Source organism: Montipora capricornis, chromosome 7, assembly GCF_036669925.1.
Source record: "Montipora capricornis isolate CH-2021 chromosome 7, ASM3666992v2, whole genome shotgun sequence".
Lineage (NCBI taxonomy): Eukaryota > Metazoa > Cnidaria > Anthozoa > Scleractinia > Acroporidae > Montipora > Montipora capricornis.
The window spans coordinates 29,672,302-29,689,801 of NC_090889.1; the positions used below are offsets into that span (position 1 = coordinate 29,672,302).

At 38.3% G+C, this 17,500-nt stretch overlaps 2 protein-coding genes across 4 annotated transcripts in view; both read left to right on the forward strand.

Annotated features, from left to right (window-relative positions):
- LOC138056821 (mitochondrial-processing peptidase subunit beta-like) overlaps nt 1-5,175 on the forward strand; it is a 15,089-nt gene extending 9,914 nt beyond the window's left edge. The window contains exons 10-17 of the mRNA XM_068902722.1: nt 213-275; nt 431-501; nt 920-985; nt 1,385-1,470; nt 1,670-1,700; nt 2,309-2,366; nt 3,626-3,701; nt 4,938-5,175. Coding sequence (XP_068758823.1) covers nt 213-275; nt 431-501; nt 920-985; nt 1,385-1,470; nt 1,670-1,700; nt 2,309-2,366; nt 3,626-3,701; nt 4,938-5,002 — 516 coding nt within the window. The 3' untranslated portion in view covers nt 5,003-5,175. The remainder of the gene's footprint in view (nt 1-212; nt 276-430; nt 502-919; nt 986-1,384; nt 1,471-1,669; nt 1,701-2,308; nt 2,367-3,625; nt 3,702-4,937) is intronic.
- A 580-nt stretch (nt 5,176-5,755) lies between these two features.
- Nucleotides 5,756-17,481, forward strand: LOC138056837 (ras-like GTP-binding protein RHO). 3 transcript variants are annotated; one of them, XR_011133539.1, is made up of 3 exons: nt 5,756-5,774; nt 7,046-7,160; nt 10,193-11,613. XR_011133539.1 is itself a non-coding variant. In XM_068902749.1 (2 exons), the coding sequence occupies exon 2, from the start codon at nt 15,195-15,197 to the stop codon at nt 15,783-15,785; it is 591 nt and encodes a 196-aa protein (XP_068758850.1). In that variant the 5' UTR covers nt 7,046-7,160; nt 15,184-15,194; the 3' UTR covers nt 15,786-17,481. The 3 variants fall into 3 exon arrangements, 2 of the variants coding, with proteins under 2 accessions (XP_068758850.1, XP_068758851.1); XM_068902749.1 differs by lacking the exons at nt 5,756-5,774; nt 10,193-11,613 and adding an exon at nt 15,184-17,481; XM_068902750.1 differs by lacking the exon at nt 5,756-5,774.
- Nucleotides 17,482-17,500: the final 19 nt, after the last annotated feature.

Genomic DNA, 17,500 nt, shown 5'->3' on the forward strand with positions numbered 1-17,500 from the left:
AAAGTAAATCTCCTACTCTCTTAGGAGTGAAATGTTGAAAGAACCAGGGCCTTGCATTCACTATTAATTTAATGCTATGGATTGGTTGGACTAACATTACTTACTCTGACAGCTAATGTTGCTAAAATGTGATATGCCGAAAAAAGCTATTAAGGTCTGGTTGTTTTGGCCATGTTAGATTAACGCTTACCTTCCTGTGTATTTCTTTGAAGCTGATTGGAAACTGGGACAGATCCTTCAGTGCTGGAAGAAACATCAGCAGCAAACTTGCACAGGTACAGTAGTATGCTTGCTCAAGTTTGGAACGTTGTTAGTGAAATAAGGGAAGCACATGTTAAGGAAAATGGAATGTTTCTTATTGAAGTGTAACTTTTTCTGTGTTTTCAAAAGCTACTCTTTTGTATTTTTCTTGTTTGTTTGTTGTTTACAGGATATGGTTCAACACAACCTAGCTCACAGTTTTATGTCATTTAACACTTGTTACACTGACACTGGGCTGTGGTAAGTGAAAGAACTACTGTCTTCATCAAAATTATTGTTTGGGACACCAAGCCCTTGTTCACAATAGAGAACAACACCTTCATAAACTCCCCACTCCCCATTACAATGTTGCTTTATTGAGCAATGTACATGTAGTACTTTGTTTGTTTACCAACATTGCTAGGGGGAAGGGGGGAGGGATGGAAAATAATGCACTTGAACTTCGTTGTTCATATTTAATTGGCATTTAGTCAAAACATGACCCTCTGAAGCAAGTGTCCCAAACATTATCGAAGATTATAGGTAATTGAACTTACAGGGCATTTATTAAGGAAGCAAAACTTGTGGGATGTTGAGCAATGTGTTACTTCGTGTGTAAAATTGAGAATTTGATGGAGTTCTAGACTTGTGTTGTTTACGTCTATTTGTTTCTCTATAGGGGAATTTACTTTGTGTCTGATAAGATGAGTATTGACAACACAATTTACTGCGTTCAGAAAGAATGGTAAGTTTTGAAGGCTTTGTTGACAATGTGTTTCAGTATTAGATTCTGCAAATGCACTTGGTCATATGGCTGTTCAAAAGGAACTTTCCAGTGATGCCATTTATATTATAGTATACAAGGTAATTCTTGTTTTCAGTTTTGTGGATGAAATCCTAAAAGGCGAGCGTTAAAATGAAAGCTTTTGAGAAGTACTTCCCTGTGTATAACGCTGTCAAAACGTGGTTCTAAGTTTTGCTTCTGTGGATGAAATCCTTAAGTATTAAAACTGAAGTGAAGGCTATGAAGAGGAACCGCTTTTTTTCCTCACAAGGTGCATTCTTTTTGTCTGTTGATTAAAAGAAAGTTCTGTAACAACTTTACTACCAAAATTTGTTTGAACTATGACTTTGCTTTCCTCAGGATGCGAATTTGCACCAGTGTGACAGAACATGAGGTGGCTCGTGCAAAAAATCTCCTGAAAACCAACATACTGATGCAGCTTGATGGTATGAGGCCACTCCTTTCAAACACCATTGCAATAAAACGTTTTTCCGTTTTTTTTTTTTTTGCTTTTAATCTGAATGTATAAAATTGTTTTACGTTGTTTTTCAATTTTGCTCAGCATTTCCATCGATATTACAGCATGTTCAACTTGCGAACCCATTTTTTATTTATACATCTCTTCCTTTTTCGCTACCTTGTTAGGTTCTACGCCCATATGTGAAGACATCGGACGGTCAGTATGGAACAGTCGAAACCAACATTTCTCTCTGTTTTTCCATCATTTTAAAAGTTTCCTTAAATTCCTTTTTCTGCTCGATATTAATAAGAGTAAATTTTGGTGTCTTATGCCGATCTTCTAGTAGAGGCGGATAATCATTTTGAAACGAACTTGAGCAAGAATGGTAGTTCACCTGTTATATCTTTCGTGTGTAAGGACTGAAAACGTTAAGACGAAACAAAAAAGCTGCTCCAAGTAATGGCAACTTTAAGAGCGCTGACACGCTGTCCTGTATAAACAGGATTTCCAAATAAAGACCTCTCTATATGGTATACAAAAATTTGGTTTTATCAACGGAGTTGATAATGTAAATTGGCCACCGTACAGAGCTTCTAGTAAAGAGATTCTTAAAGTTAGCTTTTAGAATCTCTGTACGCGGCCAATTTACGTTATCAGCTGCGTTGATAAAACCCAATTTTTTGTATACTACTTCCCCACCTACGCAGCACCACAGTTTCTTTAGAAATTACCCCTTCAGTCCATAAAGTAACTACTGAGTTCCTTCACACATATGGAAATTCGCCCCGGGCTCAAATTTTATGCATATCCTTTTTTTCTTCTAGACAAATGCTGACGTACGATCGACGAATCCCTCTTCCAGAGCTTGACAAGAGAATTGAGGTGAGGAATAATTTATTGCCTCAAATAAGTTCCTGCTACGTCGATGCTAACGCTTCCGCCGGAAAGCAATAGGGAGTTTAAGATCTGCGACCGTGACGTCGATAATAACATCACTTCAAAATATAACTTTGCATTGTCTTAAGTCTTTAGCGATTATTCCATTTCGTTCACGTCGTAAAATGGGGGCGAAGTATCCTAAAAGAAATCGGGTACTAGCGCTTTCAGAGTAAAAATAAAGAATGAAGGATTCACATCCGTATGCTCGCGTTCTGTATCTCGGCCCAGGGACCCGTTTCTCGAAAGTCCCGAAACTTTACGGGCCATTTTCGGGTGACACAATTCCCTTTGTATCTCAGTCAAGAACGGAGAGGATACAAGTCGTCAAACTACACAGTTCTTTTTCTTTTTGTTACCTTAAAAACATGTTAAAAGATCGGCTTTCCAAAACAAGCGGTTGGCAGTTTCACAAATGGCTTTCCGGGCCTGAAACGTTTTCGGGACTTTCGAGAAACGGGCCCCAGGGGCTCGTGCGGAGAGAAGCCTGAAAATGTCAGGACTTCAACGAGGTTTGAAACCGTGACCTCGCGATGCCGGCATCACTCTTTGTCGCGAGAATTTTGAGGTTACTGGTCATTCATCCGCGCAGGCTTTTTACGCAAGATAACCAAATGACAACAATAGCTGCGCATTTTCTGCATGCTTTGCACGAGCGTTGTATTTTTTGGTACATTATGATTTAATTTTCTTCCTGTGCGAATTATCTTTTTCAAGTTCGCCAGAGTTTCAGGAAATCATTTCATGGTCTCAGCTTCAAGGTCGTCCTTCCTAGTGACAATATGGAATAGTCTCAGTTATTTGGGAAACCCAGAGCCGAAGGGAACATATTTTTTGGTTTTCGCCAGTGACGCAAATAAAACGGATTATGGAACTTATCTTGCAACGTTCAGTGGCTCTTGTAAAGTGTGTCACGTTAGGCAATGTTTCGTGTACAAGTTGCATGCTAGCCATGACGTTGCCAGACAACTTGCACGAGAAATACCCAGCGTGACAGTGCTTTCAAAACCAGGAGCCCGTTTCTTTCTTTGAAACTCAACAGTGCGGGTCACTGTGCCTTCAACTCTTTTTTTGAAAGTATAGACAAACATTGCGGCAAAGCTTTTTCGTTTGAAACAACTTCTTTTTCAACGTAGGGAGGAAATTTTAACCGATTAGAGCTCACATTTTCTGTTTTTTTTTTTTGTGTCATTTATTTCCTTCAGATGATCGATGCAAAGATGGTTAGGAATATCGCAACGAAGTACATTTATGATCGCTGTCCAGCCGTTGTGGGAGTTGGTAAGAAAAGCTGGAACTTTTGCTCCGTATTTTTTGTATTTTTCACGGAGTGTTCAATTGGAAAATCATTTGAGAAATACATCAACTTTATTGTATGTGCCTCCAAGATGTGAAAATGTTCTTTTATTGAATATCGAAACCTCGTGTCAAGGTGCATTATGGTTGGAACCTCGTGTTTCCTTTTCAAGATGGAATTTTTGTCTCTTTTCTCTGTCCACACCAAGAACGAAATGCGTGTCAGTTATCTAAGTAAGAAAGACACAATTATCAGACAAGCAAATGGAACTCAGAGAGAATCCGAGTCTTAGTTGGGAGTTAAAATTACCATCCTCCAAGTTGGATTTGATATTTTTTTCTGAAGTCCATTTGGTTGCCTTGAGGTCTTTGTGCCGCCTTTCATAGTTGATGTCTTTCTCACATCGTGGGCGTTTGCAGGTTTTATTTTCTTTGAATATATGAGCCTGTTGTAGTTATTGTCGGAAAGGACGAAACTTAAGAAAAGTCTCAACTATTTTTGTCCAGGATTGTAGTTCATTAAACTGGGTTCAGATCCTCAGTTCAGGTGACAATGGCTTTGTTCCATGGACAGCTGAAACATCTGGGCCCGGTTGTTCGAAAACCGATTAACTTAATCCAGGATTAGCATAAACGTTTGTTTCAAATTTTTGAATTTTTGATGACAGTTTCTTTGCTTATGTTTGTTTTTCAAGATTGATATCTTTTAATCTAAAGTTTTGCTGAATATCAGTGTCAAACAACAAGGGGGAGTAGAGAAATAAACTCCTTGGTTAATTTTTAATCTGAGTTTTTGAACAACCGGGCCCAGAATAACCAAGCATTTGACAAAGTATTCTAGTGACGTTCCCACTCTAATTATACCGAAATATAGGCGGGTACCCATCAACCTGTTTTGTGCTGCCCCTTCCCATCTCTGCGGGGAGTGGGAGGCTGTATATTGGCTAGTACCCACCGGACTTATCATCATCATCTTGTCCTTTGGGGCCTTGCGTTCTCTCTCTCCAAGCTTCTTGGTCTTTCGCACAACTACCGCCTTCTGCCCAACCTCTGACCCCAAGTTCACCTCGTTCTCTCTCTACCGTTCTTCGCCATGTCTCCTTCGGCCTACCTCTCCTACGTCTTCCTTCTGGGGTCCATGTTAAGGCTATCCTCGTGTTCTAATTCACTCACCGGACATCATCAGCTGGGTCTAAATTATTTTTTAAAACCTTTTTTCAGGCCCAATAGAGCAGTTGACAGATTACAACAGAATTCGAGGAGGCATGTACTGGTTGAGGCTTTAGACTGAAGAAGTTGCTGCCACCATTTCACAATTTTAGGAACATGTACAAATCACAGTATCAATAAACTTGTAAAAGGGCCTTTATCGCTTGTTCTGTGTAACTTTGATCTGTGAAAATTTCGGCCTGACTTGAAGAGGGTTCTTTGTTCTTTATTAAATGCGTTATTGCAGTTTTCTGTTTGTTTTGTCTTTTTGTTTTCTGGTTCGGTCAAAGAGCCCCAAAGGGAAAAAAATATATTTTCCGGTTTTCAACTAGACATTTGGGGTCCTTTCGGTTAAACAACCTGACGAAGTTCTCTTCTTTTTTATTTGCAGATACAGGTTTTTACGGATTCTTGCTCCGAACATTTTTATCTCTGCCCTTTTTCCGATTGTTGGTAACAAATAGGGAAGATATCTGTTTAGAAGCATTGCTTTTATTATTCAAATGTGCCAACCACAGGAACAAAAGAGCCTTTGTATTGACAGCCAATGAAGCTCTGGTTGGCACATTAATGACAATAGGTGACGTCAACGATATCTTCCCTTTAGCGAAGGCTCCTATTGTTAGAATCGGAAGTGTACCATTTGTTTGTGATGTATTCGCTGACGCAGAGCTACAAATGCGACGGGAAAAAATATCTTAGAATATTCTAGATCATCTATTTATTACTGTGGCACCAGAAGTATTTCTTGACTCTGGCGTGGATTTTTCCTAATGTCATTTTAAAAATTCCAAACATTCAAATCACAACTCATAAAAATGCTCCGTGCACAGACAAGACTTTCGTAAGGTGAGGAGTTGTGGTCCCTATTTTAAAAAATAACAAGAAATGTTCTTCGTGTCTTTAAGAAAATAACCGGTTGGGTTTCATAGTTTTCACAAGCACTTTTCCTTGTAAGCTCATCGGGAAGTCCTTATGAGTCATTGGTGGTCACGAATTTTCTGACGTGCACTCGCACGTTGTTCCTCTGGTTCTTTTGTCTCTTTCAAGTAATCAATACCTCCCAAGGGCTCTCTATCAGTTTTCGCATTGTGTGCTGTTTCCTCGTGATCTCGTTTTATTACCTTTGGGTAACTCATTGAAGATATTTGATGGCTGCAAGTTATCGAATCTTTTCAACCAATTGCAAATTGTATGTCCTGTGGGAATTTCAGTGTGCAAGTACAACGGTGTGCATTTTCTTAAAAATAGGAAATTGACGTTTCTTCATGAATAACAACCCACTTTTAACCTCATTTAAAGTTGACTTGGCTCTGGTCATCTATTTTTGGGTGGTTGCGTGACACTTGAGCAGGTCGCGTGATCCAAGCGAAAATTTAAGAGATTGCGTAACTTTCTGCTGAACTATGCGTAGATGTGCGTTAGAGGACATAAAAGCACATGCTTTCGTTTAAACGTTTCCTCCAGCAACAGGAAGTCAAAAGAGAAGGAAAGATGAGCTAGCAGAAATGTTGCGAAAATAGAAAACCACCGTGTCACCGGTTGTCACGCAATCGGAAATGAAAAGATGATCCAAATAGTTCATGTATCACGTTTACAATATCTGTTTCGTACAATTTTAAAATAATTAACAATTCGAAGTTGGTGTGGATTCTAGAGCTAAAGCTTTTCTTCTTTGCTTCAGCACACTCATATGTCCCCTCAATGTCCACAACGTGTTATCCCTTCTCGGGAAAGTATTGCAAAGAATTTATATGTGCTGCTATATTTAGAGGCAACTCTCGTCCAATGAAACGGTTCGTTATAAGCGTGCTCCACAGACAGGAATTTTAAGAATGCTACGAAAATTCTGAACAAAAATGTCTTGAAAGTCCACCAGGCAACATACACTTCTAAACGCTACACTGTTTAATAAAAGGACTTCATCCCACTCGATATACGGATAAACTGTCAGACGAATTGGTTGCGGAAGAATAGTTATATAGCACCAGCTCAGAATAACACGCGCGTCATCAGTGGCTCATTGTGTTTAAAACCAATCAGCATTAAGGGCAAGCCCATGGGATTTACCGCAATATGACGTGAGGTCAGCGGCTAAGAATATGTGAACCCCCCTATAGGATATATTGAAGGTGTGGCTTTGGCGCTTGGTGATCAGTTCTCCGGCCATTTCCTGATATCTGAGTTCGTCGGTTCTGGCACACAGCAAGGAATAGTTTACTTGGTTTTAGATAGGTAAGTGAAAGAATAATGCTTCTTTTATACTCTGAGAAGGGAGACTGTATCCATGTCGAAGGTTTGGAGTCGTTAATCGCTTCTCAAAGGCTGTTGGCAACATCAGAATGTCAGCGATTCCAACCGACCGTGAGAGCAAATTCTTGGCGGCGATGTTTCACAATCTGTCCCGCTACACCCTAAAAGTGAAACTGAGAAATTAAATCATTAATAGGTCTTTCACTTATTTATTTAACGTTCGATATCTGTTTTATGCTGTAGAGATGTCTCGTGAATCTTCGTTCCTACGGAGTTTCAAACTGTGTGTTCCATAAACTAAGTGTTATGCTCCAGCGGTTGGTTTAAATAGTACTGAATTTGCTAGCTTTAGAACTTGCTCTCTTAACCTTTACAGAATTAATATTTTCCTAAGCGGCAGCAAACGTCTTGTAATGTGGGTACCGAGGGTAGAAAATGTGTTCATTTCTGCCTATCCGGTACCGTCAACAGTGTTCCTTTTGTAGGGCGCTAGCTGGCAATTTTGATTTAAATTTGGGAACGAAACCGGCAATTACTAAAAAGCACGCGTTCCTCTGCAGTCTCCTCCTTGAGACTCTTCCAAATAGGAAAATAATCTTTTTTGTGGACTTCGGAATATCTGCATTTTTTTCTGAAAAACTGGGTGGCTTGGCGTTTCACTTCAACTTGCTAGTTTGTAATGTAAAATGTTCCTTGAGCCACAATAGCGTTATGATTCTCAGGGATGGGTGTGGAAACGCCTTTTAATGTAATCCCAACAAGTCGTGGATTTTATTAATTAAGGTGACCCGTTTTGCGATCACCGGCTGCTTGAATTATGAAACATTGCTCCTTCCTTCTAACTCCACCCTCAATCTTGAGAATTTTGTGTGATGTGACACATCCTTGGCACTCGGCTCTTATCATTCGTTCCAACCTCTAGAACGAAGATTGAGTAGGGGCATTACTATTTACCTTTATGTGATCAGTTAATGTCCAAAGTTTTGGTAAGATACAAGAGCACCTGTCAAGGGTTACGACTTTTAAATACTTGGTTTACGCCAAAAAGTTACAAATTTTTCCTCCTTTGTGTAAACCAAGTAAATTAAATGAGCAAAAGGGTGAAGGAGGAAAGAGGCTGTGGTGCCATTTTGTTGGGAGAGTAAAACACAAATTTGGTTTTATGAAGCAAGTCGTTAAAGATTGACTTGTTGCCATAGAAAGGTGAAATGACTGACTTTTGGAGCATTGGCCCTTTTCCCGAGCAAAGGTTAAGGCTCAAAACATCGTCCATTTTATCTTTTCATGGTTGCAATTTAATCAGCTTGTTTTACAAACCAAAATGTTGGTTATTTGAACAAGTAACCCTTTATGCTTGTTGAAATGAAAGCAAGATTATGCTTCATTTTTCCTCCTAAGATTTACAAAGGTTTCTCTTGAAATTTGCTCATTTAATACCCACTATTAAAACCTAATTCTTATCCTGCTCTAGTTACTTGACTGTTGTACAAGAGAATGTGCAATTTTCGTTCCAGAATATTTTGTTGCAACAGCAAGTAGACACCTCCTTTTACGCAAGCGGATCTTGATTGGAAATCGGTTATTAATGGTGGTTAATGTATGCGCTCCAGAGGTGCAGTTGTACCTTCATTTGATGTTTTGCTAGCTGATTTTGATACTAATGTATTGTTTTGTGCCTTGTCCTTTCACAAAGGCAACAAAGTGTTAAATGGCAGTTGTGTGCCTGTGTTAGAACACAAGCACATATGTCAGTGGATGTTGAAACATCTGTTGCTGCAAAGAAAGGCATCCTACAGAAAATATTGTAGTTGTTAATCCATTAACACCTGTCATGTAAGGGTCTTCATTGTGGTTTCGTGTTCCTCTACAACTTTACCCTTCCCAATTTTTTTTGTACCACTTAAACTTTTTTGGTCATCTCCTTTACAAAAAAAAGAATGCTGTCTTCATTACATTACAAAAATGCTAATATTTTCTTTTGGACAAGGGAACTTTAAACAATTGTTACCTCCTTTCCAAATTGTTGTTTTATCACTTCAATGCAACATCCATACAGTATGAACAAGAAACTATTTTGTTTCTGGAATGATAAGGGCAAGAAAAGAGCTAAAATACAGTAGTGTGGGTCACTGGGCCTGTCAGATTTATTATTTCGCTTTGTCTATTGAAACTATCAAAATGTGGATGCACGCTCTTTGAACTGTGAGAAGCCTATCATGGAATATTAACCATTAAAGAGAAGAACAGATACTTGTTTATGTGCACAATACATTGAAGCATAACGTCTACAACATTTTAAATTCCTTTTCCCGTGAATCTTCCATTACTTGCGTTACATGTGAACCTAAGCAGTTACTGGTATTAGCTTAAAATAACTGGTCCCTGGTCAACCCAAGTTATTACTGTGATTCACCAGTGCGAAGATTGGTTACATTACTCTTTAACTCAAAGAGAGATAGCCTTGGATTTTTCAACAGTATATCACTTAAACCTAACCCCAAATCATATAGATAGTCAAAACTTCATATTTATAACCCATTTCCTTCGCTTTTTGTTTGTCAGCATCATGATTTGCGATAGTTCAGGTTCACATGTTGATAAGTTTTGTTTTTACATCTGTTAGATTTTCAATTACAAACTGTTTTGATTGGCCTCTCTACCTCGCTGTGTAAATAGTTTACCCTGAAGTGAAAATAGATACAATTCGTTTCTGAGGAAATAAAACAAAAAGAGAATGTAACTTACGGAACTGGTGCCGGTGTGTGTGTTTTCCCTTCATGTCCTATCTTTTTAAAGAGTAAATTATACTGCAGTACATATTTGGAGATAACACCAAAAAGATGATGACCATAAGAGTGTTTTAGGAGCTTGACATTCATATTGTCCCTCATTGCTTTGAAATTAAAAATGGTGCGGCTGTTGGGTCATTTCTTTTTGAAAAGAGAAGTTTCGTAAATTTCTTTGTGCCACCAATGGGGAAGGGTAAAGTTTAACCTTCGATTGTCCCTTTGAAGGTTGAGGAACCACTGACATGACAGCCATCAGAAAGAAGCTGGTGATAGTTGGTGATGGTGCTTGTGGCAAAACCTGCCTCCTCATTGTCTTCTCCAAAGATCAATTCCCTGAGGTTTATGTACCAACAGTTTTTGAAAATTATGTAGCTGATATTGAAGTAGATGGCAAGACAGTAGAGCTGGCATTATGGGATACAGCCGGGCAAGAAGATTATGACAGGCTACGACCCTTGTCGTATCCCGATACAGATGTTATTTTGATGTGCTTCTCCATTGATAGCCCTGACAGCTTAGAAAACATTCCTGAAAAATGGACTCCAGAAGTGAGGCATTTTTGCCCCAATGTCCCCATAATTCTGGTGGGTAACAAAAAAGATCTCAGAAATGATGAAAAAACCAAGGCAGAATTAGCAAAGATGAAACAAGAGCCTGTGAGAACAGAAGAGGGAAATTCAATTTGTGAAAAGATCAATGCCCGTTGTTACATGGAGTGCTCAGCGAAAACAAAGGAGAATGTAAGAGATGTATTTTACCAAGCTACCAAGGCAGCTCTTGAGAAGAAGATAAACAACAGACCGAGATGGTTTAAATGTCGTCTATTGTAACTTGCATGAGACTGTTTCAAGAAGTATACTTGAACTGAGAGTGACATAAGAATCTTCTCCCACTCTGTTCTGGCTGCATTTTGAAAGTCTTATAGTTTGTGTGTTCAAGAAATCGTCAGAGTTGCTTTTTGACCATGTGCAGATCTAGCTAAATTTGATGTTGAATGATGCTGCATGCCAGGGTTGATCTTGAAATATCCGCCCAAGTTATTTTATCATAACAGATACGGGTAGTTTTTGGCACAAAAGGCTTTGCATGTGTGTTGAGCAATCTAAAACTTTCTGCTGTTTTTTGAAAACATGATTTGTTTGTTTGAAATTTTTTTGTACCGTCCAGATTGTTCTACTCATCAGATAAGGTGGAATTTAACAAATTATATTTGTCACAATTTGGCATTATCTTTCTGTTTCAGTGTAATTTGATGTTACCTAGAAGAAGGATCTAGTGCTGTTAGATGTTTTTAATCAAACAATCATAAGTGGCAATACGTTTAGCTTGTTTGGCTTTAGCCCAGTTTAAAATTTAATTATGCGTGCTTTTCAAAAGTAAATTACTGTACACAAATAAGATGGTTTTCCTCACAGAGCTATCAAAAGAAAATGTGAGTAATGTTCACTCAAAAATATTGATAACAAAGGTTAAGTGTTTTGTTAATACTGCTATGAAGGCAAAAAAACCTTTGTGGTACGAAGTGTTGGACATAAAATAAGAAGAAAACAAGAAAAGTTAATATAAAATAAACAAAATGTTTGTAAGCGTTATTTGTAAAGTCATCCTTTGCAGTTTCTAAAATGAAATAAAACAGTTTCTTTTAATCCTCATGTGGTGTTCTCTCTGTGCATGAGTCTTATGTCAACTCCTATTTTACAGCAATGTTTCATTCTTCTTTTCTAATATAGCTTTTTGGCATGATGTTACTATTGGGGATACTTTATTTCAAATGTTGTCTTATGCATGTGCATATGAATGTATATTTTATGAGAAAAACTATGAAAATTCCCTCAAGAACATTGGTGTGGTCTGAAATGGGAAAGCAAAACGTACAAGCTGAACCCATTGACATCGAAACCGGCCAGACTTAGTATCTTACTGTCATTTTACTCGGCAGTGGGGAATCCCTTGGAGTCAATGGGTTAAAAGGTCTCTTAGCTGTTTAAAAACAGTTGCGACTGTTTTTCAAGTGGCAAAGGAAGAACTAGGAACAGCAGCTATGGAGTAAAAGTGAAGGGTGGGTAAAAAGTGGGTCATAGAAAATTCCAAGGGAAAGGGAAGGTCTAGACGGTCAGACAATAGAAAAGTCAATTATTTCTTATTCTGGTACATTTAGGTTTCAGAAGGGAACAGTGTTAAGCCAATGATACACGGTTCAACATCTTGCAACATTTGTTGCTCAACAAATGTTGAACAATGTTGCACAAACGTGTTGAAAAGAATAGAGCTGGTCTCTATTTTCGTTCACATTGTTCAACAACGTTCAACGTGTTGAATGGCATATTTCAACATTCAACATGACACGACACACTGTTAAACATTCGTTGAACAAGAGCTGCAACATTTGTTGATCAACAAATTTTGAACAGTGTATCATCGGCGTTAGAAAACCGAACCCTACTTGTTTGTCAGTGCCTGTCTGTGTAAAAATAATGTTGCATTGTAGGTTATTCACAACACAAGATCTTGTTAGAGTGTTTACTTTTGCTCATTTAAATTAAGCAAGTGAAAGTTCTGCTTTTGAGTAAATCTTATACATTGTTATTCTAATAGGCTATTTCCTAGTTGCTGTTTGCCTCGGTTTTAAAGTGCCCCTGTGACCCAAAAATCAATTAATATTTTTCTTTATATTTCAAAACTATGTTAACAAAACACTAAGTGACCCACGTTTTAAGCCTTGATTTCAAAAAGACACATCTTTATTTTAACCGTAATTTTTCTATTTAATGGTCCGCCATTACTAACATTATGTTCTTGAGAGAGTTGGATCGAGGAGAAAATGACGTCAAAGGCTCACTAGTTTAAGAATGCAATACGTGTGTACGCCGCAGAATTAATATGCAGCACGGGGGTTTTGGGCTTTCAGACTTTTAAACTCACGCTTTGCATAAATAATGTGCTGCGTTCACACGCTGAAATTTTAAGCTAGTGAGCCTCTGACGTCACTTTTCCCTGGATCCAACCGTCTGAGGTCCAATCGGTCAGTTTTGAACGTGAGTAATGGCGGACCGTGAAATCCAAAAATTAAACGCCAAGTAAACGGCCTTTGGATAAAAATCAAAGCTCAAAACTTTACCAGTCAGGTGTTAAGCAAACACACTTTCAAAATCTGAAGGAAAAAAGGAAGTGGTTTTTTTGATCACAGGGGCACTTTAAATTGAATCTTGCTGCTCAACTATTAAAAGGGAAGAATACAGAACTCATTTCCTTTTTGTATGGTTGTGCACCAGGACTTGCTTTGAAACTGAGGCATGCAGCAACTTGGGGATGGGTTATTACTTTTCATGTTAAGCAAGGCAAATTGCTTCTGCTATGAGTAAAAATAATGTGTGTTAGCAATCATCCTTAAGCCATTTGTTACATCATTTTATTAAGCGCTTAATGACTGGTGCCAAGGGAAACAGTGAGTTTTGTTTCTGGGGGAACATTGAGGGGCGAGGGGAAACAAAACTCACTCTTTCCCGTGGGGACAGTCATGAAGTGTTTTGTTATACCTCTCAACTCAAAATAGAACAATACATGGAATTTGCCGCTGTTTCAAAGGTGCACAACCTAATCATGTGTGAGGCGAAAGTTCAAGTTGTTGTTGTTTTTCTTGTGAGTTTTGGCACATGACACGTTCTCCTCCAATCGGAAGATGTATCTGCGTTGGGAGGTATAGCAAGGTTCTTTTTGTATCCTTCACTTAACTGAATCACTGTGGCAACAAGCTTGTGGTGTTTTCTTACTATAATTTCTGGCCGATTCCCTGTGGGTAATCTGTTAAGGTTGCATTAAATAAGGACCACTGCGGGTAATAGGAAGGTGCAGGCTATGTGACAACTTTGATTACCATGTAGACAGCAACTAATCAGCGACATTTTACCACCAGTAGAGCCAGAGATCTTTTTTTTTTTGCCGAACTGTTGAATGGTTTGATCCGGGCACTTCACGTCAATAACAAATTTGCCCCAGACTTCCTCTCTTTAATTTAAAATATGGCGCTGTGTTTTTAGTGTTCAGCAAAGCAACTGTATTTGGTTATAGATTTCATCAATTACCTTAAGTACTGATCATCTTTTTTTCAATCTTCAAGAGTCAGCCAAAAAGTAAGAATCTTTGTTACTGTTTATTCTGACAATTTGTCTACTAAAATGAATGTAGAACTCTGAATTTGTTTTGACTGCTACACATAAGCAGAACTGCTTCTGAGTAAGATGAGCTTAGTTTTTAAATTCTACCTTATTTGTAAGCCCTAATGGATAATTCTATTTTGGTTTTGGGGTGCGCATAAACTGTTGCATTTATCTTCTTCACTCTTCACACAACAAAAATGTTTCAGTGCAGGTATTAAATCAGCCATAAATTACGGTAATGTTGTAGTCCACCCTCCCTTGGATGTCATAACTGTTGCCAGCAGTGGTTGATAATAATTATTTTCCAGCAAGTAGGCAACTCCTAACATTGATTTCTACTTCCTGGTTGTCAATTATAACCTTTTTACACATAATGAACTGGGTTTCAAAGGTTACAGATTGTGCTTGGAAAATGAGATGCCTCCTTAAAGAGCCAAGACAATAAGATTTTTATCTGCTAGTGAGTCTCCCCATCCTTCATCAGTCTCAAATCTACAGTTAAATGGGTTCCAGTGTTGTAGTTGGCTATAGAGACCAAATAAGTAAATTAAATTAACCTATTCCTGAGATTTTCTCAAAAGCAGTGGCCCGATACAGAGTAAATTTAATGGGAATTTGCATTTGTGCAGAATTTGGGCCCAATTTTTACAACTACACTTGAGTGGTTTGAACTCAGGTATCATCATAACCTGACAAGTTAAGATTAGTCCCAAGAAGTGACATTGACATTTCGACAACCTGATTGGTCAGTAGAAACCTAATCTTATTGGTCTGTCTAGGCTGGGAAGACTGGTTGTGTCGTAGCCTGTGGAAGCTCTGTCATTGTTTTGCTGTTCTGTTGGTTTTGTCAAAAGCTTGTTTGTATGGTGCAAGTTGTAGTTGTAAATGGTAGTGGTTGGCGCTTGCACCAGTAAGCTGGTTTACTAACTTAAGGCAAACTCCACTTACCCGTATCCAACTACTACTGGCACCATACAAACGACTTATTGACAAACCACACAAAAGTCAAGAAGGTCAAAGACTCCACTCACATTAAATTACATTCATTGTTCCTCACAGGTCAAAGGTTAATGATCATGACAGCCATCAGGAAGAAGTTGGTGATAGTTGGTGATGGTGCTTGTGGGAAAACCTGTCTCCTCATTGTATTCTCTAAAGATCAATTCCCTGAAGTTTATGTACCAACAGTTTTTGAAAATTACGTAGCTGATATTGAAGTTGACAACAAGACCGTAGAGCTTGCTTTATGGGATACTGCAGGACAAGAAGATTATGACAGGCTACGACCCTTGTCATATCCTGACACAGATGTTATTCTGATGTGCTTCTCCATTGACAGTCCAGACAGTTTAGAAAACATACCTGAAAAATGGACTCCTGAAGTTAGGCATTTTTGCCCCAATGTCCCCATAATTCTGGTCGGTAACAAAAAGGATCTGAGAAATGACGAGGGCACAAAGCGAGAATTGGCCAAGATGAAACAGGAGCCAGTGAAAGCTGAAGAGGGAGCAACTATGGGTGACAAGATCAATGCCCATTGCTACATGGAATGCTCTGCCAAAACAAAGGAGGGTGTGAGGGATGTATTCAAAGAGGCCACAAAAGCAGCACTGGAAACCAAGAAGAGGAGAGGTGGAAGGAAAAAATGCTGTATATTGTAAAAATGTCTGAAGTTGCCCACAGAACGTTGCTGTAATAAGATATGCAAAAGTTGACGGAGTAAGTTCATTCTCACACCCGAACTTCGTGATGTGGTAGATTGATTGGGTGAGAGAATTTGCTTCCTCGATCAAGAATGAGTTCCTTATGGTCAATTATTAGAGTGGAATGTTTGCAATTAATGTAAACCGTACACCACACAGTAGGAATCAAGTTAATGGTTAGGGGTGCCTACCTACTGATTGCCAGATCAGTTGTTTACAATTTTCATTTTCACATTCAAATTGTGTTGTTTAGAAAATATCTACACCCTCCTCCCCTTCCCTAGGAATCTTATTTATCCTATTCTCTACCGCTCATAAATATCTTAATTTTTGGCGAAACCAATTGAAACAGTAGGCCATTTTCAAAATATCAAATATTCAGCTTGATAGTGAGGCAGTGAAGACAAAAACAATAGCACCACTTTGGAATTGTCTTTGTTTTTGAAACCTCTCTTTCAACTTGAATTTTAATATATCGAAAAAGGTCTATCAAACCTTTGGGTTATCTCCACTTTAGATTGTTTGTTGAGAAATTTAGGAAGCTGGTGTGGATTTTTTCATTACTATTAAGGAACAGCTTGAGATGTCCACTAATGTATACAAGTTATGAGGTTAAGTGAAAGAATTATTGATTTCATCTGTGAGATTTAATGTTTTGCTTCATTGGGCCATGGGGCTAAATTTGAAATTGCAAGTATCTTGCTGTCACAATCTGTTAAAGTACGGGGATGTATAGCCTGTTAGATAGAGTCATTCGTGTCATAACATAGCAATAGATAGATAGCTTTGTCTCCAAAATGGAAAATAAAAGATTTTGCCAAATTCAGACAAGTGTCCCCTGCCTCCAAACTCTTTATGTAGTGGGAAAAAGTAGGAACGAAATATTCCCGCGTTTTTAATGTGAAAATTCTGGATTGGTTTCTCCTCTTATCTTTTGCTCCTTTTGCCAACCTTTGCCTTTGTTTTAGTAAATAGACCAATTCGGCTAACGCAATGTTGTACCCAATTCAAATTTCTCAGGGTTAAGATGCTTTGTGTATTGCATTTACATGATAATGTATATGGAAATATTTGGAAAAAAACGTTTTATTCCCAAAGGATCTGAATTGGGTAGAACATTGAGTTAGCTGAATTGGTCTATTAAAGACAATATTATTCATCTTTTACTGAAGAGGCATGCCAAGTCAAGTTTGTCTGTATCTTTTAGTCTTGTTGCCCTGGTTGAGGGCCTCTGGGGACCAGATTGTGTCTTCCATATTTGTAATATTTTGCTAAGATTATATCAAAATTTTGAAACATTGGCTCAATAAAACAAGTCTGTAATAATAGAGTTGTTAGGATAATGAGCCCAACAAGGGCCCAATCAAAGTTTTTTGTTAATTCTACCCTAATACTATGATTGTGGGTAATTTTGATGTAGTAAAAATAGTTGAAGGACCAGGCTGAGGCGATGTGTTAGTGTAGTAGGTATTTGTCTTAGGCAATGTTGCGGTAAGGATGAGTTATTAGCTTTTGTCCTTGAGTGACTCGGGTGTTAAAGGTTGGGCTTGGGCAGTTTGGCTAACAAAGGATCACTGATTGTTTAAATTACTTTGTTCTTTAATCAATGAAACAGGGAAGCTGGCAATAAAGTGTTCTCAAGTCTTTGCTTCTACCTTTTGCATTTAAAATTA

What these genes read in the sequence shown, in the direction of transcription:
- LOC138056837 (XM_068902749.1), top strand. Translation starts at nt 15,195, where the DNA reads ATGATCATGACAGCCATCAGGAAGAAGTTGGTGATAGTTGGTGATGGT.